A 27,620-nucleotide genomic window follows, 5' to 3' on the forward strand; every position below is an offset into this window, starting at 1 on the left:
AACACACACACAGATATAGCCTCTGATCACTCTCAATAAATTTCCATACCAACTGTCTGATGGTAAGAGAACCCTGCTCCCAGAATCCTCTAGCAAATTCAAACGTATGAAGCCATACCAAACTCATGTTCACCACATTCATTCATATCAATCACAATAATTCATAATAATTTGGTACCGTCCCAACAATGAACGCAGCTATTCTCCTTGCATTCAGGGGTTAATGCATGTGTTCTTTGTAATCCTGGGCTTTATTCTGCTCCCACTCAAGTGGATGGAAAAACTTCCATGGTGTAGGATCAAGCCAACAGTGAAGGTGAAGACCAGATGCTTAGGTGAAATGTGGCTTTGGAACTTGAGTTTTGATTTAGTAGAAAAGGGATTAGACAATGCCACAAAGATAGTTGGTCCTCGAGTATTATCCTGTGACTACGTTAGGTTTTAGGTAGCCCATTCATCAGCTGCCATGAAGAGATGCACATACATGTCCTAAATCTGTTGTGGGGAAATTATTTTGGCTTGTGTAGGACATACTTTGTTGGGGATGATAGAATGATTCCATAGGGGAGAAGCATTGCAATGTGTTCTGTACAAGTACTCTCTTCTCCAATCGGGTTAACTTTCTTAGATTTTATTCATTATACATAATACTTTTAAAAAAAGAGACATTGAATCAATTTTTTAGGTTTGTCAAAATATTTAAAGCTAAAGGTATAAATAATGATTTTTGATAAACCAATTTCTTGAAATGATCATTAAAAAATTGTTCAAAAATAATGTAAAAAATGTATAGCTTAAAAATTGATTTTTTTGTAGTCATATCGTTTATTTAATAAACGACAAGTTCACATGAAACTTCTCCTCATATGATTTTCACTTTATTTTAAAAGGGAATATCATGGAATTATTTAAACAAGACCTGAAATACGGTTATTGTCTTTTTGGCTGTTTGTTGAGGGTTTTCCATCAGAAAGTCTCTGTGTGCATTTTAGTTTTATGGGTGTGTTTTAAGAATTGGGGTTTTCCTTCAAAAATCTACAGTGCATATAGCAAGTATTCAAATATTCAAGATCCTTCAGGACATGTTCCAATGAGCTGAAAATTTTTTAGGATTAGTCTGCCTTGCTTTGCAGTAAATAATCTTAAACCACATTCTTCTCCTGCCAAAATATGTGTCTAATTACGGGTCCAATCCTGCAAAGACTTACTACTGTGAATAGACTCCCTGAAGTCACTACACCTTGTAGCAAGTACTTGCAGGATTGGTTCTGTACAAATATAAGAGAGCAAAAAAGAAAAAATTCTCTAGAAAATGTAACAAAGGTGCCTACTCCTGGAATTCTTCCTCAGTTTGGCCTAGTGAGCCCTGTCTGTAGAGTTAGGTGCAATATTACTTTCTACCAAGAAAGCAGCACTAGATTGGCCTTGAATCTTTGTATCTTTGGGCATGTCTACATGAACACTTCCTGCACAGCAAGCAGGAGTGTAACTCTGCAGCATTCCAACATGCTGCACACTGACTGTCCTGTGGTCCCTGCTGATATGCGCAAAAAGTTCCCTAGTGTGTGCTGATGTACTGTGGTTTGAAACAGAAGTAGGTGAAAATACATTAGGGAATGTGTAGAGCATAGCAGCAGGATCCACCCAGAGAGCTGGTGTGAAGCATGCTGGAACGCTGTAAATTTACACCTCAGCTTGCTGCATATAGTGTTTGTGTAGACATGCCATCTGTGAGAAAAAGACAAATATATTATTAATTGTTCTTAAAACCTTTTCAAACTGTTTTTCCTTTTAGGTGCACAGTTGGATAACATAGGGTTCACAATTCTGAGAAAATGCATCAGTGCCGTTGAAACACGAGGTAATGATCAACTCAGCCAAGTGCTACTGCTCATGAGGGAAGGGCAAAGATGACTGGGGCCTGCAAGAAGGTGGGAGTGTTGTGTGAGTGTGGATCTAATATAAAGTCTCGCCTGGCCCATTGTAGAGCTTGGAGAAGGTGGAGGCCAGATGCAGAAGAAGAATCTGTCCAGCCCTTCCATTTTAGCTGTTGCTGTGCTCCAGGTAGAATCATAGAACCATAGGGTTAGAAGGGACCGCAAGGGTTATTTTGTCTAACCCACTGCCAAGATGCAGGATTTGTTGGGTCTAAGGGAGAATCTGCTCTTGTGTATATGAAAATGTGTCCTGTACTCCTGAGGAAACTCTGGTGGAGGGTCTGTAGGTATATTCTTCCTCACTCTTGTGTCAGGCCTCATGCAATCCCAGTGTTTGTAGAAAGTAGGTTAGATATTTGCCAGTGGTTACTGAGACACCATCCAGGGATTTGTGTAGTTCCTACTCCTCACTCTGCAGGCTATAAGGGGCTTAATATGCTACTAATTAAGCTTTTACTTTTTATTTATTTATTTAGACTTGTCTTTCAAGAGAACAATCTTGAGTGAGGCAGGACAGTGAAATAAACTAATACGTGTTCATGTTTTCCTTTTGAAGAGGAGATTAAATTAAAATGGATAATTTACTACCCTCTATTTGTTCTTCTTGATGTGAAAAGAGCAATTGGAATTGGAGTTGTCTAGTCTTTCCATACTGGAGCTGAGTGACTAATGTTGCACAGAGCAGAAGATTAGTATCTTTCTGTTATATCACTTTCCTTACTTTCAGGATACAGTTGTGTAAAACAGTAGTTCTGTCACATCTGCTGTCAGTGCAAGGTCCTTCTTGTTAAGCAAAGTTTTCTACTTGTGTACTTCGAATACCATATAACTGATGAATACAAGTAGTTTTGTGAAGTTGGGAACTTAACCATTAATAACAAAGAATAATCTCAGGAACTGTTTTCACTTGGATTTTAACATCAATCCACTCTGATAGGTTTTTGAATAATTTCAGGTTAGACCAGATATGAACTGACATTATTTTGGGCTTTATAGTTTTTCAAATAGTTGTCAGATTTCCTTAGCTTAATCCATCATTTTAATTATTTTAGTTATCTAGATGAGTGGTTCTCAACCTGTGGTCTGCGGACCCCCTGGGGGTCCATGGACTATGTCTAAGGGGTTTATGAAAGACTTACATTGAAAACTGACTGAACAGAATTCAACTATATGTATAAACAATAGATTTCCAAATGGGTCTGCACCTCCATTTGAAATCTAGGGCTCCACAAATCAAAAATGGTTGAGAACCACTGATCTAGATTAAAATACTAGATTTATGTGTGTCGTCATTTAAAAAAAATGCTGATAAAATGTAAATAAGTCTTAAAACACATACTTTTCTCCACAGGAGTGAGGAAGTAGCAAGCTACTTTATCAACAATTACATATAAGTTGTATAATTATGTTACTATTAGAAACGGGGCTGGTAGCCTGGCCTATTATTAGGGTTGCCTGAACTTATAAAACCCTGTTTTCAGTTGTTTATAACTTTGCCAAAAACGGGACATCTGGTCACCCTAACTCTGAACATACTTAAGATATAGTTGAAAACAAAATAAAACAAAATCTTGCCTTGTGTATGACATGTGCTGTTGCTCTGATAGGGATAGATCAGTTTCTGCACTGTTACACCCATACATCTCTAATGATGTCTGTTGAGCTGTATGAGCATAAGTGGTGACAGAATTTAGGCAAGTCTCCTTGATGTACCTTTATAATAATAATAATATGAGGAAAACTATTACCCTTCAAACCTCCAGATTTTATACCTAGGTAAGAGAAGATGCACTAAATTCAACCTTATAACAACTTTTACTGTGAATATTTTACAGTAAGCTGCTAAAGGAAGTAATGTTCAATAAAAGAAAATAGAAGACAGATGCTCCTCAGAGTCTGTGTCTGTATGCCATGTTTTATCTCTTTTAATCATAATGGGTGTGAGGTTGGTGTGGGAGGAAAGAGAGGACAGTCTAGTGTGGGTGGAAACTGAGAATAGTCTTGTCATGTCATAGCAGAAAACTGGTATGCAAAGAAAAAAAAGAAGAAAATGAAAACATTGAGCATTAAATTGTCAATGGCTGAATGATTTTCTCAGTTGTGTTATTCATTTTATCAAGTTGAGAAGAAATAATTCTCTTTGAATTAACAAAAACTACTTCAATTAAAAGTAGTATTAGCTAGTAGACTAGAATTCTTGTGAGCTGATGTATAAGGATATTTACTAATTTACTAGAATAGAAAACTTGAGGTATTAAATCACCATTATGAGCATGAGCACAACTCTGATGGGATTTTCAACCATATACTGTATCTGAGAGCAAGATTGGATGTTTTTTATTCCATTATTTACAGTTCAGCACCTTAGTGGATAATAAAAATGAGAGAGAAAAAAGATTATAGAAACATCAGAGCGCTGTTCTTCCGATAGGAAAAAGTGTGTGTGTGTGTGTGTGTGTGTGTGTGTGTGTGTGACTGTACTTCCTCTGAGCACTCATTAGGGTGGCATTCTGTAAAATGCCAGTGCTAAGGGTTAATAACAAATTTCCGCTGTGTAGCACATATACTAAAATTGGTACTGCGGCAACACCTATTCTAAGATGTAGGGACAGATGGCAGCAGTGAGCTGTCATCTCAGTTTTTCCTCAGTAAGGATTTTTATTTCACTGGGGAGAAAATAGGGAACTTTCCCATAGGAACAACCTGGTATTACCTTGATTTGTCAGTATGTGTGTGTAAGCACATCTGTAGTACATAATTGAACAGAAAACATAAGTAAAACGTGTTGTGTTGTTTCTGCAGCTGTATTAATAGCCCCACATTAGCAATATGTATAAAAAAAACCCTCATCTAAGTTGTACGTTGTTGGTAGACACACCCTCCCTGCTATGGCATACATTTGAGACAGGGGGACTTGTTTTACTTATAGTAAATTCGTTTATTGGCATGCCTAGCAAACCATGTGTGTCCAATTCAGGCCCTGGTATTCTGAGAGCCAGTCACCCATAATTCGTGTAAATATAAAAAAGAATTAGAACATGCACTGTGGAGCCTTGCAGCTCTCAAAGCTGTTAATAGTGCTTGGTTCAAAGGCCACTACTGCTGGCTGAACCAATCAGAATTTGTATTCTAGTTGGCAATAAGCTAATGCTCTAAAACGAAACACCTTGTCAATCGCTCAGTGATTAGGAAAACATTTTCCACAGTTATCAGTCTCAGGTACTCTGCAGCATTTAAACGTTCAGATCTGAAATCACATGATTTCAAACTGTGTTTGTGTTTTATTTAAAATTTCATTAAAGTAAAAACGGTGTTGAGAAGCATTAATTCCCCTCTGCACCTCTCATTATGCATTAGCAATTAGCTCTGCTTCTTTCAGGTTGATGAATTTGAACTTGATCAATTATCTGATAGTAATTACCAGTGCAGAGTGATTACTATTGCTAAAGTGGCATTCTAGTTTCAATATTACTGTCATTTCAGACACTTCACAGCAGTACATCTGTTTTTAAAACCAAACAAGGGTTGCTGTGGCTTGTCCTAAATTATTTTTAAGCCTAAGGTACCAACATTTTTTGAGTCAGCACAATTTTGTTCTTACTAGTTTTAATGTTAGCAGTGCAGTAAATCAATATACAACCTGACAGCTTGAACTTCTGAGATGAGCAAAAACAATAAGATAGATTTGATTGTAAGAATGTTGCTTCAACTTTTCCTTGTTTCTTGCATACAATGCAGAAGATTTGTTCTGCAGCACTAGAAACTAAAGTTGGATCCTCCTGCAAAAAGGCCTAGTGCCATTTGGCAAAGCATTAGAAAGTTGGATATTCTTGTGAGACATCTATACATCTTTGGGCTGGAGTTCCCAGGGAATCCCAAGGAAAATTCAAGCAGGAACTGCTCTTTACTTTGCATCCTCTCCAGTCCCCCAAGATTTCCAGTGCTTCCTAGTTTTGGGTGGGTCAGAAATTATTGTAATTGTTTCCTGCTGGCAATTTTCTAAGTGGTCTGTAGTACATGTGTGGTTGTGATCTTAATCTTAAACATGGGGCTCTGGAAAACCGAGAGGTATAGGAAGTTACTTTTTGTATATGTAAATTCATGTTATAATATCATTAGATCTGTGGCCATCTAGACAATAAGAAGAAAGCCCAAGAAGAAGAAGAAAATCTAGAAGACCCTTTACTTTTCAAACATCAGGATCTTTTGACCACTGAGTATACTAGGTGGTGGTGGTGGTGGTGTCTCATTTGTGAAGCTGCTAGAGTAATTCATTAAGAATAATATTTATAGTAAATGATACTTATGATTTTTTAAGATATTTATCTAATATTCAGGTATAAGTTTTCCATTATTTGACTAGTTCTGCTTATTTTTTCTTTTGCTCTGTGTTGGAACCATCTGTTGTTGAATCTGGGAGTTCTCCACAGGTCTCATGTCTCTGTATGTTGTATTCTTTAATTAATAATAATAATAATAATAATAATAATTAATAATAAAAAAATGAAAAATAAAAGCCAATCACGCAAAACCTACCCTGTAGTTATAAAGAGAAAATAAAGATTGTTCTCACAGTATATATACCTTGGGGCATGTCTGCATTTCCACTTCTAGGTCCTATGAAACCAGGAAGTACCAAGCTTGTTATTGTAAATTGGATTGCCTGATAACCCCAAAGTCTCAATCAGGTTCTCAGCCCTATTGTGCTATGTTGTGTACAGACATGTAAAAAAGGGTGGGGTAAAGGGATTCAACATATAAGCAGTGTGATGATGGGCATACAACCTCTGGATTTTTTTTTACTTTTTTGATCTTCTTTACATTTTTATTTATGCTAAAAAATCTTAGTTTTTTGGAGGGAGGTTATGTGAGATTTCAGTAACGGGAGAGAGGGAATGTTGGAGTGAAAAGGGACTGAATAGAGGGGGAAGGGGCAAAGGGGAAGAAAGAGAAGGGGGGTGAAAGGAAAGTGAACAGCATAATGTCATGTTGAGTGAGGCTGGGCAGCTAAATGGTTGCAGTGGAAGAGGAGTGGGGTTGGATGGAATATGAGCAACTATCAATGTCAATACAGAAAACGAGAGTGGGGAACAAGAGAAGATATCCAGTGTCCATGTTCCAGAGCTGAGTAAATTAAGATAGTGGGAGGCTGTGGATGCTCATCTGGCTGTTGAGGTTGCACCCCACAAAAAGGACAGGAGAGAAACTTCTGGCCTCAGTCCTGAAGTTGGATTCCTCTGGGTATACCCAGTGTGGGAAGCACAGTGGGTTGGAATGATACCTTTTATCTTAAGGAAAGAGCATTGTTTACTGATGTGAAAAAAGTTTGGTTTGAATTTTTAGGAAAGAGCTCATAGAACAGGGAGGAAACAGGGAGGAAAAACAAACCTTAAAACTATTCACAAACTCCTAAATGGTCTGGCAGTGCATTGCAAAAAATGTGCATGCACCTTTTTCCTGAAGACCAACATTATTTAGCTTGGATTTATTTTAATGGACAGCAAAAAAGAGGATTGTAGACAAGTAAGAAGCGACAAAGAGTTCTGTGGCACCTCATAGACTAACAGAAGTATTGGAGCATGAGCTTTTGTGGGTGAATATCCGCTTCGTCAGATGCATGTGGTGAAAATTTCCAGAGTCAGGTATAAATATGCAGGCAAGAATCAGTTTAGAGATAACGAGGTTAGTTCAATCAAGGAGGATGAGGCACTCTTCTAGCAGTTGAGGTGTGAACACCGAGGGAGGAGAAACTGCTTGCCTCATAACCTAAGCCGTGCAGAACTCAATGCCATCCACAGCCTCAGAAACAATCCTAACATTATAATCAGAGTCTGATAAAGGATGTGCTGTCATCATGAACAGATCTGGACTACCAAAAAGAGGCTGCCAGACAACTCTCCAATACCAAATTCTACAGGTGACTTTCCTCAGATCTCACTGAGGAATATACTAAGAAACTGCACCATCTACTCAGGACACTCCCTACACTAACACAGGAACAAATCAACATATCCTTAGAGCTACGACTGGGGTTATTGTATCTACTACCCAAGATCCACAAACCTGGTAACCCTGGATGCCCCATCATCTCTGGAATTAGCACTCTCACTGAAAGACTGTCCAGATATGTGGACTCTCTACTCAGAACCTACACCACCATCACTCCCAGCTATCTTTGCCCACATATTTACACCAGCGACACCATCACAGGACCTAACCAGATCAGCCACATCATCACCAGTTCGTTCACTTGCACATCCACCAATGTTATATACGCCATCATGTGCCAGCAATGCCCCTTCACTATGTACATCGGCCAAACTTGGACAATCCCTACGTAAAAGGATAAATGGACACAAGTCAAATATTAGGAATGGCAATATACAAAAACCTGTAGGAGAACACTTCAACCTCCCTGGACACACAATCGCAGATTTAAAAGGTAGCCATCCTGCAGCAAAAAAACTTCAGGACCAGACTTCAAAGAGAAACTGCTGAACTTCAGTTCATTTACAAATTTGACACCATCAGCTCAGGATTAAACAAAGACTGTGAATGGCTAGCCCACTACAAAAGCAGTTTCTCCTCCCTCGGTGTTCACACCTCAACTGCTAGAAGAGGGTCTCATCCTCCCTGATTGAACTAACCTCGTTATCTGTAAACTGATTCTTGCCTGCATAGTTATACCTGCCTCTGGAAATTTCCACCACCTGCGTCTGACGAAGTGGATATTCACCCACGAAAGTTTATGCTCTTACTTCTGTTAGTTTATAAGGTTCCACAGGACTCTTTGTCACTTTTTACAGATCCAGACTAACATGGCTACCCCTCTGATACTTTATTTGTAGTGTATTCCTGTTGTAGTCATGAGTGACAATGTGGTGAATGCAACTTTGATGAAAACTTCTTGTTTAGCATTTGAAAGTTTTTAAAGTTTTATTTGCTGTATATTTGAATCCTCTGACTGATCTGTTTTCTTCCTCAATAGGTATAAATGACCAAGGATTATACAGAGTTGTGGGGGTGAGTTCAAAGGTCCAGAGACTTCTGAGTTTGCTAATCGGTATGCCTCTATTTTATAACAACTTTTACCATGTTTTAATTTTGACTCATGGTTGATTTAATTTCAGTGTTGATTTTTATGTAATGTTTACATTTACTTATTCATTATTTTGGGTCAAATTTTATCTTGCCTTACTCAGGCAAATAGTTCTATCCTGCACTCACTGTGGCCTCTTGGCTAAGTAAGGCAAGCAAGTTTTAGCTGTTAGTATAAACAAAGAAAACAGCCAAAAGGACCTGTTGGGACAAATCATGGGTGTGGTATAAGTAGGTTTAAAGGAGCCTGAGTTTAAATTAATCTAATCTACTCCCACAGTGTGGAAGTGTAGAAAAGCGATATATGGGAGGGGAGGGTTTCCTTTTTTACACCTTCCTGTTTTTTTGTCTTCTACCTTCTTTGGCTCATGGTGAGTAAATGACATGAACTTAAATTCCCTTCGGCCTGGTCTACACACAGAATTTGTATCAGGGTAAATATGTCAATTAGAGATGTGAATTTTGTTTTCTTAAACAATATAGTTATCCAGATACAGGGCCTGGTATGGGCATAATTATATCAGTATAAATGTGCTTATACCAATATAGCTTTCTTCCATATGGGAAGGGGGGATAAGCTATACCAGTATGAGCACATATATACTGATATAACTGCATCCACATTATGAGGGGTTGTACCACTTTACATACTGATATACTTAAAGTGGTATAACTCATGTGTGGACAAGGCCTTAAGCTTGGTCTACATTTAAAAGTTAGGCCGACATAGCTACTTTGGTCAGGGATGTGTGGGTGGGAGGGAACAACCCCTGACCAAGGTAGCTATGATGATGTAGTATAGAGGCAGCTATGTTGATGGAAGAATACTTCATTCCATATAACCACTGTCATTGAGGGAGGTAGTTTTCCTAGTAGGGCTGTCAATTAATCGCAGTTAACTCACATGATTAACTAAAAATAAATAAATCGCGATTATCACAAATAAATTGCGATTAATCACACTGTTAAACAATAGAATACCAATTGAAATGTATTAAATATGTTTGGATGTTTTTCTACATTTTCAGATATATCGATTTCAATTACTACACAAAACACAGTGTACAGTGATCACTTTATATTATTTTTTATTACAAATATTTGCACTATAAAAATGATTAAATAAATAGTATTTTTCAATTCACCTCATACAAGTACTGTAGTGCAATCTTTTTATCATGAAAGTTCAACTTACAAATGTAGGTTTTTTTTGTTACATAACTGCACTCAAAACCAAAACAATGTAAAACTTTAGAGTGTACAATCCTCCTTCTCATTCAGCCAATCGTGAAGAGAATCAAGTTTGTTTGCGTTTACAGGAGATAATGCTGTCCACTTCTTAATTACAATGTTATCTGAAAATGAGAACAGGCATTTGCATGGCACTGTTGTAGCTGGCGTTGCAAGATATTTACGTGCCAGATGCGCTAAAGATTTATATGCCTCTTCATGCTTTGGCCGTCATTCCAAAGAACATGCTTCCATGCTGATGAAGCTCATTAAAAGAACAACTGCGTTAATTAAATTTTTGACTGAACTACTTGGGGGACAATTGTATGTGTCCTGCTCTGTTTTACCTGCATTCTGCCATATATTTCACGTTATAGCAGTCTCGGATGATGACCCAGCACATTTTCTTGTTAAGAACACTTTCACAGCAAATTTGACAAAATGCAAAGAAGATACCAATGTGAAATTTCTAAAGATAACAACAGCATTTGACTCAAGATTTAAGAATCAGAAGTGCCTTCCAAAATCTGAGAGGGATGAGGTGTGGAGCATGCTTTCAGAAGTCTTAAAGGAGCAACACTCTGATGTGGAAACTACAGAACCCGAACCACCAAAAAAGAAAATTAATCTTCTGCTGGTGGCATCTGACTCAGATGATGAAAATGAACATGTGTCAATCCACACTGCTTTGGATCATTATCGAACAGAACCAGTCATCAGCATGGACGCATGTCCTCTGGAATGGTGGTTGAAGCATCAAGGGACATACAACTCTTTAGTGCATCTGGCATGTAAATATCTTGCGACACCAGGCACAACAGTGCCATGCAAATGCCTGTTCTCACTTTCAGATGACATTGTAAACAAGAAGCAGGCAGCATTATCTTCTGCAAACATAAATGAACTTGTTTGAGCTATTAGCTGAACAAGAAGTAGGACTGAATGGACTTGTAGGCTCTAAAAGTTTTACATTGTTTTATTTTTGAATGGAGGGGTTTTTTGTACATAATTCTACATTTGTAAATTCAACTTTCATGATAAAGAGATTGCACTATAGTACTTGTATTAGGTGAATTGAAAAATACTATTTCTTTTGTTTTTTACAGTGCAAATATTTAATATAGAATTAATATAAAGCGAGCACCGTACACTTTGTATTCTGTTTTGTAATTGAAATCAATATATTTGAAAATGTAGAAAACATCCAAAAATATTTAAATAAATAGTATTCTATTATTGTTTAACAGTGCAGTTAATCGCGATTAATTTTTTTGACAGCCCTAATTCCTATAGCAGTAGAAAAACCAATTGGTGTCTGCTGCGTCTGCACTATGGAGTTATGTCGGTATAGCAACATAGCTATGCTGCTATAGTTTCCATCAACATACATCAACACTTAAAATGCTACAGCTGTGCCGCTGTTGCACTTCAGTGTAGACCAGCCCTCCAGATGTTTTAATGCGGACCTCGAGTTCCCGCCGGGGAGCGAGGTCCAGGGTTTGCCCTGCTCCTGTGCTCCAGCTGGGGAGTGGGGTCGGGGGCTTGCCCTGCTCCGCGAGGCTGCCAGAAACAGCGGCATGTCCCTGCTCCGGCTCCTACATGTAGGGGCAGCTAATGGGCTCCGAACACTGCCCCTGCAGTTCCCATTGTCTGGGAACCCTGTGGCCAATGGGAGCTGCAGGGGCGGTGCCTGCGGATGGGGCAGGGTGCAGAGCTGCCTAGCTGCGCCTTCACGTAGTAGCCGGAGGGGGACATGCTGCTTCTTCTGGGAGCTGCTTAAGGTAAGCACCGCCCGGAGCCTGCACCCCTGTCCCCCTCCCACGCCTCAACCCCCTGCCCCAGCCCTGATCCCCGGCCCATCCTCCGAACCCCTCTGTCCCAGCCCGGAGCAACCTCCTGCACCCCCAACCCCTCATCCCCAGGCCCATCCCAGAGCCTGCACCCGCAGCTGGAGCCCTCCCCCCAGCCCAGAGCTCCTCCCGCACCCTGAACTCATTTCTGGCCCCTCTCAAGAGCCCTCACCCCCTCCTCCACCCCAACTCCCAATTGCATGAGCATTCATGGCCCGCCATACAATTTCCATACCCGGATGTGGCCCTTGGGTCAAAAAGTTTGCCCACCCAGGTGTAGATGGGAGCGGTTCTCCTGTTGCTGTAGGTAATCCATCCCCCCTGAAAGGCGGTAACTAGGTTGACAGAAGAATTCTTCAGGTGACCTAGCACTGTCTACACTGGGGGTTAGGTCGGCTTAACTACATCTGTCTGCGGTGTGTATTTTTTACCCGCCACCCCGAGAGACATAGCTATGCTGATGTAACTTTTCAGTGTAGACCAGTCCATGATCATAGTCTACACTACAGACCTGTATCAATATAACTACATTACTCCAGGGTATGGAAAATCCACACATAGTTATAGCGGCCTAACCCCCATGAAGACAGCGCTATGTTGACAGGAGAGTTTCTGCCATCGACATAGCAGCCACCTCTCAAGGAGGTGGAGGTGGATTAACTATGCTGACAGGAGAAGTGCTGTATGTGAAGACAAGCCTTCATTTAGACTTCCTCACATGCATTTAGCAATGGGTAGCTTATACATCACCCTATATAACCACTCTGAATTGGGCTCATCACACTAATGCCACCGAAATATTTTTTTTCTTTTTCTTCTGGAAAACTTAATACTCATTTAGTCCCAGTAGTCAGACTTTTCCTGCCACCCCATTGCCTTCAGAAAAGTGCTGGCATTTGGCTGAATTTCCTCACCTGCTTAGTATCTTACACCAAAGTTATAGCCATGACTGCACAATGTGCAACATTTCCAAATTTCCTGTCCAGAGCACTGACAGTACATGCAGTTGGACAAGACCACAGGGATTAGTTCATTTTTATGGAGCTTCCAAACCTGTCACTTGACAGCAAGGGTCTGATTCTCAGGGATTCATTGGTATTCAGAGAAGCTTGTTTGCAGTTTGCACCAGGCTCTTCTCCAGAACCATGCATGCTCCATCTGTGCTGATAACACAGTGTTCTTTGGCACAGCAAACTGGAGGAAACCAGAAAGTGAATTCATTTCATTACCCCAGACATTATGTGAATGACAAAGTGCTTTTATATTATACGCTGCTGTCAGTTCAGTGCCACCTGTAAGTCTTTTTTATTTATTTATTTTTAAAAGCAGGCTGTCTCTTCAGGAGTGATGATAAGATTTCAGGCTTGAGGGCCTGTATGTCATATCAGTCTGTCATAATGACCTTGCTAAATATTAATTTATATGATATCTTACTTTAATCAATATTAACAATGCCCTGAGGTACTCTGTCAATGCATGTAAACCTGTCTGTATTTTAAAGCGTTGTAACAAGAAGGGAGTGTCAGGAAGCATAAACCAAGATTAATATAAACAAGCAACACACAACAGATTCTGATGGCTGTTTAGCTGTGTTGGAATTAAAGACTCAGTAAGCAATAACCTTTTTTTAGCCATTAGCCACAGGAACAATTACCTGTCATCAGTTGAAGAACCTCATTAGAATGCATTTTCTACCATGGGCTGTTTTTGTTTTTCTACTCACTGGTTTATCTAGGGTGTGCAGTTTTGGCAGTCAGATTTTCCTCCCTACCATTAGTGGTTCCAAATTAAAATAGACTCAGGTTCCAGTGGTTCAGTAGCAGCTGGAAGAGTTTAATGGGGATTCCAGCATCTGATTTTACTTAATTTTTAAATTAGAAACACTTTTTTGCTCCTTTCCAAGATTCATGTGATGATTTGGAATGGAAAGATTATACTAATGTCAAGACAGCAAGAAACATCAAATAGAGAACATGTAATGTTATAGCTAGGTGCCCCTCCCCTCTCCTAATAGTTCACTGAAAGTATCGTGATGTGATCTTGTTTGCATACTTATTTTTATGTGGTCTCGAGGAAGATTAGAGAAGGGTTTCTTTTTGTTATATAGTGCAGAAGAATCGAAAACATCTGATTAATCTATACCCCGTTGTCTTTGAGTTTAAATATCCTTGCTAAAATTCTCCCTCCAGTGTCATTAAGAATAAAACAAAACCCCATCTTTGATTATCTCTGATTTAACTTTCACGGTATTAACTTTTTAAAATAAGATCTCAAAGAGTTTTCAAGCTACTTTTATTTATCATGGACCATCCAATGCATGTGGTCCAGAATGCAAAAAGATTAAAATAGACTTCAGATGCTAGGAATGGGTGGTGTTAGCATGTAGCCTTTCTGTCTCTTTTTGGAAAAGACATAGAACCAGAAGAAGAGGTATATGGAAGGAAGGTGGAAAGACCTTAATTATGGGCCTGTTTCTGTAATACTCTCAAGGAGTCCCACCTGCCAGAGTAAAAGTTTGTGGAATCAAGCCTTGCTTATGATCATAAATTAAATTCAGTTAAAAGAAAAAACATGTAATTCTGTAAAACAGTATGTTCATTCTGTAACTGACTTACTCCTTGAATTTGTCTGTAACCTATATAGTGCCATGTTGTTCTGATTTTCAACAATAGTCTTATTTAAATATGAACGGCAAAGGCTAACATTTTGTAAACAAAGTTCTCATTTTTGCCTGAAATGGATATTAAGTTAATCTTCTAACTTATTATAAACACGGATACAGAGTCACTAGTTTGAAGGTGTCAGGAGTCTCAGTCTTAAGCCTTTCAGACTGCACTATTGTTGTGCAGCCAGCAGGATACTCAATTCCACTCACTACTTCGTGTACGATTCACAGAATAAAAAATGTGTTATTTAAGTGCAAAAATCTACAAAGAAACATGTATTTATAAAGTGACTTTATGATGAGGTGACCATTAAAATCTTGTATATTTTATTGATGGGTTCAGTTTTGACTTCTGACAGTGACCGTCATGAAAAATGCCAGACAACATATTTCATAGAAAATAATTTTGCAAATCCGCCTACATTTTAAAACAGCTGTGAAAGTTACTGCTCTGAATCCATTGTTTACCCCATTTTATATACAGTGTATTATAATACATTTAAACTCCCACAGTGGCCATATTAAAATCAAAACTAGAAACAAAGCTGCTCCTCCTAACCTAGCTCAATGAGCCCCATGGCTTTTATAAACCCTACTTCCGTAATATCAGAAATTTTAGGAGATTTAGAGCTGAATTTTCAAAAATTTTAAATCTGCACACCTTTATTTGTGTGCATACAAATATTTGCATCTGCAGCTGCCATTCTTGTGTGTACATTTAGTTTTTGCATGCACAAATAGCTGTGTGTGCAAAATGCTAGCATGAATGCCGAAATCCTATCGAGACCCCTTAGCAAATGTGATTCTTAAATGTTTAGGACACAGTGGAATGTAGCAGTAAAGTAGAATAAAGGAAACTGTTTAAATAAGACAACAGGCAGAACCAGAGAGTCAAGAAAAGTGTTTGATCTCCATTTCTTTTTGTAGTCTCATGCCTGTTTTTTTGGGGTGGGGTTAACAGGAGGGTAGTCTTTGAGAAGTTCTAGTGTTTTGCCTCAGGAGTGAATAATGGAATCCTTTCCCACAAATTTTACTATTTTTAAAAAGCAAAAATACTTTCTAATATTTTAAGGATGATTATTCACAGTGTTTTCTGAAGTGTGAATTTCAAATATATCATTAACAAATTCCACACAACCAAGTGAACCCTCTGATTGTGAAGGAGAGTCAGTGATGATTGAGGAGTTATTTGAAAACAGTGAAAATTTAATAGTGGATTACTAACATAGTCACTAGAGTCATTAGTTTCTGATGTGACAGCTGCTTTTTATTCCATGAAGTCAGTAGAAAGGTTTCCTTCTCAGTGGAAAGAATGTGATTCTCAGAGCACAGGAATATGCTGGAAAGAAGAAAATAAAAAGTTCCATTTTAGACAGTCTTCAAGTTTTTGGATGGTGGTTGGCTGGTAGCAAGTTGACAGAAAATGTTATCTGACTGGTATTTTAAAATAAGATTTAAATAATTGATTTAATGAGAGAGAATATTCAGTTACAGAAATAATTGGTTGGCACAGCCTTTAGAACATAATTATTTAGTCCCAGTTAGAAAGGACTGCACCTTTAATCAGGGTGCCTAATTTGATTTTTTAAATGTATCTGTCGTTTGTCCAACAAGCACAGTAACAAATGAATTCTGAATTGTAGGAACTGATCAAAATGTAATCCATATTAATTACCATTGTTATAATTTATGGCATGTTGCTGTCGGTGGCTGTAATAAAAAAAAGTTGAAGTACTTAAAGACACAATATCTTGGGTAATTGGCTATCATTTTATTTGTTCCTCACTGGCTTTTTCTTTAAAGTGAGTTTGATCTGCATCTTTTCATGAATATCCCCATATGGAAAGCTCCCTGCCTCTTCTAAATAAGGGAATCTGGAAAAAAAACCCTTCAATAAAGATATTTTAAATTAAGTCTAGTTTAATTGTATTGCTCACTAAGGAGAGAAAAATCAGTGAAATAGTTTTAAAAACACTTGTAAGTAAATTTTCAAATGAGATAGACATGTATTTTAGATTTTAAATCCTACTTCCATTTTAATATTAAGAGGTAGAGGACAATTTTGGATTTAAACTAATAAAAGTTTCTAAATTATTGACTTCAAATTTGATATACTTCCATTCAAGGACCTTGCATTTTGTTGTTTCCTTTAGGATTATTATAATATTGTTGTCTGCTTTCACAGATACACACATTCTGCCATGAATTTAACTTTGATAAAATCTTTTATGTATGTATAAATTTAGATTTCTTTTTCCTTTGTGGTCATTTGTTAGATGCAAAAACCTGCAGTGAAATTGATCTGGAAAACTCTGTAGATTGGGAAGTGAAGACGATTACTAGTGCTATGAAGCAGTACCTGAGGTAAGGTTCCATGTGTTAACTATTCATAATTGAACTGTAATTACCACAGATTGATGACGATGTTTTATTGTTGTTTTGGTTGCTCATTTTTACTATTGTTTGGATGGAAGTCTACACTGACTACAAATCCACATTTATTTAAGGCACTATATTTGCTTGGGGATGGGAGTTTCATAATTTCACAAAGAGTGGATTAAGATTAGTGACCGACAAACTTCAAAATGTTTAGAGGGGATAAACACCTAAGTGTTTGGCAGATTCTCTAGAAATCTTGGGTCTGCAGAATTGGCCTTTCTTACAAAATTTGCTGCTTCCAGTCAGGTTAGGCTGTTCAACAGTATTTCTTCCTTAGGGTACTTTGGTAGAGCTGGTCCAAAAAAGGAGAGGGAAAAATCACAAAAATATCATTAAAAAGTAATCTGAAAAATTTGACTAGCTTTATATTTTGCTACTTCTCCTGGTCCCAAGGAGCTGTAAAAGTTGCCAGGACAAAAAGAGAAATGAATCTTTAGAGGTTTGGGTCTGTTCTGTGTGCAAACCAGTTTTCTGATTCCCTGTTGAGATATTCAGCTGAATTATGTAAGAATATACAACTTTGTGTGTCCATTATGGTTTAATATGAATAAAACATTTTTGTTTTGTTTGTTTTTTCTTGAAACCTAAACCGCACTGGGTTTTCAGTGATGAAAATCCATTTACATTCAAATTCGAACTCTTTTATATTAATTTTCCTGGTATCAATAAAGTGAACTAGAAAAAAATGGAGGAATTTTTAAGTACACCTCTACCCCGATATAATGCGACCCGATATAACGCGAATTTGGATATAACGTGGTAAAGCAGTGCTTGGGGGGGGGGGCTGTGCACTCTGGCAGATCAAGCAAGTTCAATATAACACGGTTTCACCTCTAACGCGGTAAAATTTTTTGGCGCCCGAGGACAGCGTTATATCAGGGTAGAGGTGTATCAAGCTTGGCTCTTGAAGTATAGCTTATAGACTTCAGGTAGGAGAAAAAATATCTGTTTAAATGCACAAAATAAAATAATATTGCTGATCCAGAAGATCCTGATATTTTCTACAGTAATTTTAAAACATGAATAAAGTCAACTCAATATACTTGAGGTTTTTAAAAAAAAAAAGTTTGTCAAATTTTTCTTTTTCCTGTTAGTTAATAAGAATTTTATTAGTCAATGGACAATATTTTTTATATGTAACTAGCAGTTTTGAGACATTTTAAAGGGACGTGATTTTCAGATGGTTGGTACTCAATACTTCCTGGATATTAGACCCCTTAATGCAGGAGTGAGCAAACTACGGCCCGCAGGCTGGATCCGGCCCCTCAGGGGTTTGGATACGGCCTGCGGGATTGCCTCCTGTGGCTCTGCGGGCCTCGCACTGCTCTCAGAAGCGGACAGCATCATGTCCCTGCGGCCCCCGGGCGAGGGGGCAGAGGGCTCTGTGTGTTGCCCTTGCCTCCAGGCACCACCCCCTGCAGCTCCCATTGGCCAGGAATGGGAAACCGCAGCCAGTGGGAGCTTATGGGGCGGTACCTGAAGGCGTGGCAAGGGCAGTGCACGCGGAGCCCTCTGCCACCCACCCCCACCCCCAGGGGCCGCAGCACTTCCTGGAGCAGAGCGGGGACAGGCAGGCATGCAGGGAGCCTGCCCTGGCCCTGGTGTGCACTGCTGCCACCCCGGACCCCGAACCCCACCTGCCCCCTGCCCCCCAACTCCCTGCCCTGAGGTCCCTGCTGTACCCTGTGCAACCCAACCCCCTTTTCTGAGCCTTCTGCCACACCCTACACCCCTCCTGCACCCCAACCCCCTTCCCTGAGCCTCCTCATACACCCCACACCCCTCCTGTGCCCCAATCCTTTGCCCTGAGCCCCTTCCTGCACACCGCACCCCCCCACACACACCCCACACTCCCTCCCACACCCCAACCCCCTGTCCTGGCCCTGTATACAATTTCCCCACCCAGATGTGGCCATGAGCCCAAAAAGTTTGCCCACTCCTGCCTTAATGCCTGAAAGTTAGAGAGCCAAAAATTGAGGCATCCTAAATCACTAGTCAGTTATGAAAATGGCTATCAGCTCTCCAGCACTTACTGCAAGAAAAAGACGATGCTGTTGAAAGAAAAGGTCTCTCTTTCTGTAACCTGAATCCCACAATCCTTTGTGCTTACATTGTGACAGGTTTCAGAGTGGTAGCCGTGTTAGTCTGTATCAGCAAAAACAGCAAGGAATCCTATTCACTCCACAATTTCACTCCATGCATCTGATGAAGTGGGTTTTAGCCCACAAAAGCTAATGCCCAAATAAACTTGTTAGTCTCTAAGGTGCCACAAGGACTCATCATTGTTTTGTGCTTACATTGTGACTCACTAACCAGCGCAACTCAAATAGAAAATACTTGCAAAGAACGGTTGTGATCAGTTCGTAGTTAACTAAATTTACAACAAAAATTCATAAAATATTTATGTTCAAATAAATAAAAGGAAATGATGATTTGTTCTTTAATATCTGTGAACCAGAAATAAGGTATATTAATGGATAGACTACAGTCAATTATTCATTTAGCTCTAGCGTAGAGGGTTTTATGTATTCCTTTGCATCTGATGTAATAAAATATTCTGTTGCACTTCCTTATTTTTAAATCAAGCCATCTGACCACCTGACTCTCTCTATCATCCTGGCCATGCAGGAAGAAAGATGAGATGCAATGGATGTGGTTTAATTGTGCCGCAACTTTATTCACTTAAAATATCTGGGAATATACAGCAATAAATTGTACAGTGCAGATCATCATTCTTTCCTTTATTATTTCCACCTACCTGGGAGGTCAGCTGTCAGACCTCCCCCTTTCCAGCCTGCACACAGCCAAACTGTGTCTAAGACCCTCTCGCCCTCTTCTTTTATGAGGGTTAGAAGTGGTAGAAAAAGTGGGAGAGGGGGTGTCTTCTACCAGACGTTAAAAACCACAAACCCAGCTTCCTTAGGGGATGCATTCCCCAGTCTACTTCCAAGTGGGGGGTGGGAGACTGTTGCCCAGCTTGTTGGGGTGAGAAGGTGTAGCACTTCCTGGCTAGGAGAGGGAGCAAGGATCATAAGCTGCTGCAAAAGTGGGGAGTGGGTCAGCATGGTGATGCTGATTGATCCTCAGGGATCGGAAGGTCTGGAGAGTTCAAATCCTGGTGGGAGAAGCCTCTTTTCTCTGGATCAGGTAGAGCAGCACCCATCCTCCCTCCCTGTGAGGTAGCAAAATGCCAGGTTTAGTTAGGACCTGCTGTGGGCATCGGGCTAGCTGCTCCTTTGGGGGGAAGGGGAGACACGGAAGGAATTTTTCCCTCACCACCAGATTGGCCTAGGTGGAGTGGGGGTTTTTCCACCTTCCCCACGCAGGTTTAGGGAGGGCTTTGTTATGGTGAGTAGGGAAGGGAGTTAGGCTATGATGTTGCAACTCATTATGCATCCAACGAAGTGGGTATTCACCCATGAAAGCTCATGCTCCAATATGTCTGTTAGTCTATAAGGTGCCACAGGACTCTTTGCTGCTTTTACAACTCATTATGTAAGTGTGGGACAGATGTCCAGTGCAGGTACATCATAGGGAAGTTGTACAGTGACCAGATAAATGGCTTTCTGTAACCTACTGTAACCTCATTTGAGATAGGGCAATAGTAAGGTCCTAGCAAGGCAAAAAAAACCCAACCAACAACACTCTGACTTGGCCAGTCAATGATGAGGGAAAAATTCCTTCCCAGCCCTGAAATAAAAAGGTGACTAGTGCAGTGCCCCCAGCAGATCATGAAATAAATAGTTCTGTTCTAATCCCATTGGTGATAAAAGTAAGGGCTTCTCCAGGAATGCACAGGATATGACACCCCGCCCCCATCCCCGGGGGCAGGGTACAGCTGGAGTGGATACATATTCGGCCACATCCTGTTCCTCCCTTAGCTCCATTTAGATAAATTCCTCCTCCCCACCCTTGTAACCCAATTGTACAGAGGTCCCTTAAAGGGGACACAGACCCACAACATTCAGTTGCAGTGAGCACATTTTTAAAAGAAACTGATGAACAATTAGTTACACAGCATGCCTATATTTTATTCATCTGTAAGGCAATCTCAAAATGTACGGAAGGTGTTTATACTATATTGGAGGCCTCACTTCAACTGGTGGAGTTTAGCTCGTGGGTTTAACCATGTTGTTTTCCTAGGATTGTGCTTTTAAATGTCACGCTTCAGTTTGTACTATAAATCATTGAAATCCTGCAAGCTCCCCCCCCCCCCCCCGGGGGGGGGGGCTCTCCCCAGTGGAAGGTGACACTGCATCATATTGAAAGACTTTCCTGCTCGGAATAAATACAAATAGAAACAAATGTACATGAGCTTACTGTATTTAGTGATTCCATGTCATCTTTGTCTTCCAGAAGTCTTCCAGAGCCCCTAATGACGTATGAGTTGCACAGAGAGTTCATCATTCCTGCCAGTAAATATTTGACTACAGTTCAAATAGAACTATTTTATAATAGCACCATTCTAGCACTGAGGAATAGACGTTGAAAATGTAGTCTCAGATAAATTGCTCATTTCAACTGAATAAATAACAGAGGTGTAGGAAAAAATTGGAACCTTTTAAAAAAGAAAGTTGGGGATGTTAATATGAAGTTAAATAGGGGTATGCCGTCATGCAGTATCTATAGAGATCTATATATGTATAAGCATATATATGTTCATAGATACATAAATGCATTGTATATTGATAGACTCAATGGGGCAAGTTTTTGCTTGGCTTAGTGCATTTCACTCTGTTTTGATTTATATGAATTTTTTAGTTAGAATTTTAAAGTTCAGGATTTTTTTCCTATACCAGTTGTACCATAGTGAATATTATATACCCAATTTTCTTGCAGTAGTTTGGGACGGTAATATTTTCATCTCCTTAAGCCATTTATAAAGAAATGAAATTTAGTAGGATACAGTATGCTTGGGGGCGGGGAGAGAGACAAGCTCCCTTGGATCATAAAAAATGACTGCCACCTGATCCTTGTTTTCAGAGCCATCTCCCTGGGAGGCCTGTATCCAAGCTGGCCTAAAGGTGCCTCATATATTACTAGAAGAAAGGAATGTACAGGCCAAATTAAACTGTTGCAGTTAAAGTAAAGATTTAGAGCAGGAGTTGTAGTTCAGCTGCATGATTTCTAATGTACATGGAATTGTCCAAGGAGTAGAAATTGCATAAGAAAAAATGTTGGCAGAATAGCCAACAAATATTTAGCTGATTTGCTTTCCAGCCTGTGGCACTTCTGGCAATCCATGAGAATTGAAGTTAAAAACAATTGTCCTCAAAATTTTACTTTATCTTGTTGTCTAGTATTAAAGGCTGGAAAAAACAGCAGAATGCTAGTTTCTAGTCCTTGTTAGAGTATTTTCATATTTCAAAAAAGAGATAAAACTTTACTGAACAGGTTTAGGGGTGTGTGTGTGTGTGTGTATATATATATATATATATATATTTTTTTTTTTTTTGCTTACACCATCATTGTTGTGATTGGATTTGATAAAACTAGATAGATGTTTTTTCGCAGAATTCACAAGTGGCAACAAAGAGGAAATATTTTCTAACCTTATTGCATAGTTAGCCTTGAAATTCACTGCCATACAATGTAACTGAGGTGAAGAGCTTAGTAGAATTCAAGACATTTATATAAATAATGAGCATATACAGAGTTGCATGCGATAGGATTTAAAACATTCCCTTTCCCCAAAGGAAATAACAGTATAAGTTTCTGTATTCTGACACTCCCCCCACCATTTTATTAGGTCTACTGGAAGATGTTTGTTTACTGGTCTTAAGAATGCAATATCCACAAGTACTAAAAAATTGCATAAGCCCATATGTGCAATGGCTAAACTTGTCAAGCAAGGAGAAGAAACTTGAAGAACACTGCATTAATTTCAGCCATTCCATTTAAAAAAAAAAAAAAGCTTCTAAGTATCTTTCTAACCTAAGGTATAAAAACGTAGTAGATAATAAGGAATGGGCTGTTATTAAATTGCAGCAGAGTGTACTCCACCCCTGTTTCTTAACGAGTATTGATTGGGGCAATCAGAAGCCCTTGACAGTGACACATAATTCATTTGATGAAGCGTCACTTCATCTGGCATTCAGGATTCCACAGTACTCTGAAGGACTTTTACTTTGAAGAGAGTTGGATTGTTTTTTGGGGCTCTCTGAATTTGGCTAATCAGAAGTAAAACTGTTGGCTTGCTGGTGGCATTTTCCTCAGTGAAGTTCCACCAAGAATGTTCTCTACCAAAAATGTTTCCAAATCTATTAAAAGAAACACCTAACAAAAATGGTGGGTTTTTGTTTGTTTGTTTGTTTTCAGTAAATACCTAATGTCTGGAATAAATTTAGGATAGTGCAGTCAGAGCAGTAGTATTGGTTTCAGAACTTCTCAGGTTCACTGTATGTCCTAATGCCCATAATGGTTTTCTGTTATGTATCTTGCCTTCAGTACTAACTTACAAAAAGATATGGTCTTACACACACCTTACTATAATCCAGTCTTCAGATTTAGTTTTATAAAGACAAACAATAATGTAAAATAAAAAAAGACTGATTCATTTTTTTCACATCTTACAAATCTTTTTCAGCTATTTAATAAATAATAAATAAGCCCTTGTGTGGCCTAAATTGTTTGTTTCTTTGCTATGTACAAGGAAGCCATTGCATCTTTACACCCAACTGTGTTACCAATTACACCACTGCCAACAATGAGAGATGTAGTTGATATCAAGAATCCTTTATCCTGGTAATCTGACTCTGCAGCCTTATTGGGGTTATTGGCCTACATCTTTAAAAAGTGTTAGTTTTTCTCTTCTGAACTCTTTACTCCTCTCTGAATGTTATTTTCCGGTGCAGTTTCTAATGCAAGGTATTTTGAAGCAGTGTCAACAGCTGTCTAGCACCAACAAAACTCAATGTAAATAAGTATAATTAATAAGCAATGTCAAAAGGATAAAGAAGCATCCTTTCACACTTGGTTTTCACAATGAGATGCTGTAGCTAGTAACATGACCCCTTGCTTTGCAGTATTTTTCTAAGCATGTGTGTGATGCAGTAGAATATCTGCATCTTTTTTTTCTAAATATAGATGAGCAGAAAGAGGCATCCATTTACAAGTGGATTGAAAATCACTTCACAAAATAAGAAATGGGCAGATAGTACTAGAACACAACGTGCATGTATTGAGTTCTGCTCTATTTGGAGATATCTAAGGGCAAAACCAAAGTATGCTAGGAATGTTTTGTTTTGGGGTTGGTGTGTATGGGTGGGGCAGGATTTCTATCTTTGAGATACAGTTAATTGTTTCTATTATGTAGAAAGTGGCAGCCCTGAGTCCAGAGTTAACGCTATCCACTTCTTGGTTCATAAACTTCCAGAGAAGAACAAAGAGATGCTGGACATTTTGGTGAAACATTTAGCAAAGTAAGCACCATGGCTTCTTTTATTAATTTTCAGAGTTCTCCCCCTTTCTCTCCCCCCCCCTCATTTTTTTCCCTATTTTATTTACAATTGGGCACATTGACTGTGGTTGGCACCAAGGCTAGTCATGATGGTATTAGATACAGTACAAGGCACCAAACCTATGGAAGAAGATGAGAAGTTTGACTCATGCTATGTATGTTTTGGAAAAGAGGGCAGAAATCTAATCTGTTAATGAAGTCATATAAGTATTTACTTAGCAGTTCTGCCAGCAATTGAGGGCTGATTGAAGTGAGAAAGTGAATTTATACTTTCTCTTTGCAAATTCTGGCAAAGAGAATATTAGAGGTTTGTTAGCAAAATTAGGTTGGTTTCACATTTACCAAAGTCCAAGGCTAAGTGCATTGTACGCATTTAAGTTCAATAAATGACGACTTTTGTTTCCTCTTAAAATGGAAGAATGGGTTTCCTACTTTCCAAAATGCAACATGGTTTTATTTGGAGAAACTTTGTACAAAATAAACTTCTAAAATATGGATTAGGGAAATGTAATGTTTTCATTTGTAAAGTATACTTCAGTTTCCAAGAGTATTGGCAATTTTTCATAACTTGTTTCCTGTTTTTTTTTCTTCCAATTCTTTTGAAAAAGCGTTGCAGACCATGCCAAGAAAAATCTAATGACTGTAGCAAATTTAGGAGTAGTATTTGGACCAACCTTAATGAGGCCACAGGAAGAAACTGTGGCAGCTATTATGGACCTAAAGTTTCAGAATATCGTAGTGGAAATCCTTATAGAAAACCATGAGAAGGTGAGACTCTGTGTGTGTTTAAAAATTTGCTTGATAGCATTATTATTATGCGTAGAATGTGGCATGAAATAAACATTACATCTTACAGGCATATGATTTTACATATGTACATACAGATTTTTCACATGTGCCCCATCGCCCCCATAATTAGCACTTTTGAGTATGTAAATTGACCTATCAACATACACATCAAGCACATTTAGATGCATATTTACTCAGAATGTATAGACATCTGTGCTAATTGTATACACATGAGTTTTCATGAACACTTGCACATGCACAAAGAAAGGGGCTCCTTCTGTCTATTGGATGTGACAGTGACTGGAAGTGAGAGAACCTGTGCTCTGTTTTCAGCTTTGCCTGAACTTGGTCATACCACTTAAGCTTTCTGTGCTTGTTTTCCTCACCTATAAAACAGGACTTTTAGACTTTGAGCTTTACAGGAGGAAAGCACTGTTTGAGAGCTAGGTATCGATAATATTCTTATTTAAAAAATTCTAATTTAAAATGTTTTCATTTTCTCAAGTCTTTGCTTTCTAGTGTAAAAGTTACAATGGAAGCTGTTGCTGCTGGTTAAAGTACCCCACACAATGTTCCTCAGAGCAGACATTCAAAATATCATCATGCATCCTCTCTTGGCTTCCCATCATTGCAGTCTAAACCCACCCAGGGGTTCTACTAGGCATCCCCTGCTTGACTTCCCCTTAGTGAGTCTTTTGGGCCCAGCTTGGTATCTTGAATTTAATCCTCCTTTTGTGAGGCCTCAGATGCCCTGCTTGGCTTTGTTGGGTTCCTCATGGGTATAATTCCTTCTTGATTAGAGTGGTTGGGAGAAAGAGTTGGCAAATCCCAAGCCTTCCCACTTACATTGTCAAAATGAGCTGTCACAGTAGATCGTGCAGAAATTAATAATATGATCTTCTCTCTCCTTTATGTGCTTTGAGCAGTGAAATAGTTATACTTGAAATGTCAACATCATTAGTTATCTGAGTTAGGGTATGGCTACACTGGCGATTTGCAGCGCTGGAAAGCCTCCACCAGCGCTGCAATTAGTAAGTGGCCACACCTGCAGGGCACTTCCAGCGCTGCAACTCCCTGGCTGCAGCACTGGCCGTACACCTCACTCAGCATGGGGAATAAGGATTCCAGCGCTGGTGCTGCAGCGCTGGTCATCAAGTGTGGCCACACACCAGCGCTGTGATTGGCCTCCAGGGTATAAGGATGTATCCCAGAATGCTTTTAACTAAATTACTCTCTTTGTTTTGTTATGCAGCCTCTCTTTGTTTTGTTGTGAACGAGCTCCGCGCGGAGCTCTGTTGCCGTTGCCGCTGCTGCTTATCTAAAAAACAAACAGAGCTCCTGTTTGCTGTGATCATCTGTACCTGGCTGTAAACAATCAAATGAGAGGCAGGCAGAGAGTGAATGAAACAGCGGGGAGTCGTGTTGGCTGCAGGCTGTTTGCAATTAAGAGTTAAGACTAAGGGGTTGGAAACATGTTCTGATTTTTCAAGGCAGGAAGCTAAACACACAGTGTTGGCTCCAAAAATCCACTCTCTCTCTCTCCCCCCGCTCCCTGTCACACTAGACCCTACTCCACCCCCCTCTTTTGAAAAGCACGTTGCGGCCACTTGAATGCTGGGATAGCTGCCCATAATGCATCACTCCCAAAAGCGCTGCTAATGCTGCAAATGTGGCCACACACCAGCGCTGCTCCTACACAGCTGGATGACCAGCGCTGCAAACTACCAGCGCTGCAAACGGTAAGTAGCCATGCCCTTTGTCTCCATTCAGATGAATGGAACAGCCTGCACCCCTTGGAACAATTGTTTTCGGTTCTGCAAAGGAACCCAAATGTAAAACTTGGTTCATATTTTTTGAGGCTATCTCAGCAACTGTAACAACTAAATATCTATGTCTAAAGATATAGATATAAATTTTTAATTTATAGTTTAGATTCTGGAGACCAAAAATAAAAAGGCTTCCTGAAAAAGGTGCTAGTTTGCCATACTGGTACATAAAGGCTGAATCCAAGCCATGGTCCATTTAATTCCTGCTTATCTAGATCCCTAAACAACACATCATTGGCAAACGTAACACCAGACTGGTTCTTTGCCATCTCAGCTGCTTATATTTTTTCAGAAACTGGACACCGGGTTGAATGTTTGAACCAGCAG

At 39.3% G+C, this 27,620-nt stretch overlaps 1 protein-coding gene across 2 annotated transcripts in view; it reads left to right on the forward strand.

Moving 5' to 3' along the window:
• The window catches only part of ARHGAP10 (Rho GTPase activating protein 10), a 225,150-nt gene that overhangs the window by 129,229 nt on the left and 68,301 nt on the right, over positions 1-27,620 (forward strand). For both annotated transcript variants that reach the window (XM_045019538.1, XM_045019537.1), the window contains exons 13-18: positions 1,796-1,861; positions 8,926-9,000; positions 17,057-17,144; positions 21,576-21,634; positions 24,535-24,640; positions 25,287-25,446. In XM_045019538.1, the coding sequence (XP_044875473.1) occupies positions 1,796-1,861; positions 8,926-9,000; positions 17,057-17,144; positions 21,576-21,634; positions 24,535-24,640; positions 25,287-25,446 (554 nt within the window). The remainder of the gene's footprint in view (positions 1-1,795; positions 1,862-8,925; positions 9,001-17,056; positions 17,145-21,575; positions 21,635-24,534; positions 24,641-25,286; positions 25,447-27,620) is intronic.

The sequence above is a fragment of the Mauremys mutica genome, chromosome 5 (assembly GCF_020497125.1).
Source record: "Mauremys mutica isolate MM-2020 ecotype Southern chromosome 5, ASM2049712v1, whole genome shotgun sequence".
Lineage (NCBI taxonomy): Eukaryota > Metazoa > Chordata > Testudines > Geoemydidae > Mauremys > Mauremys mutica.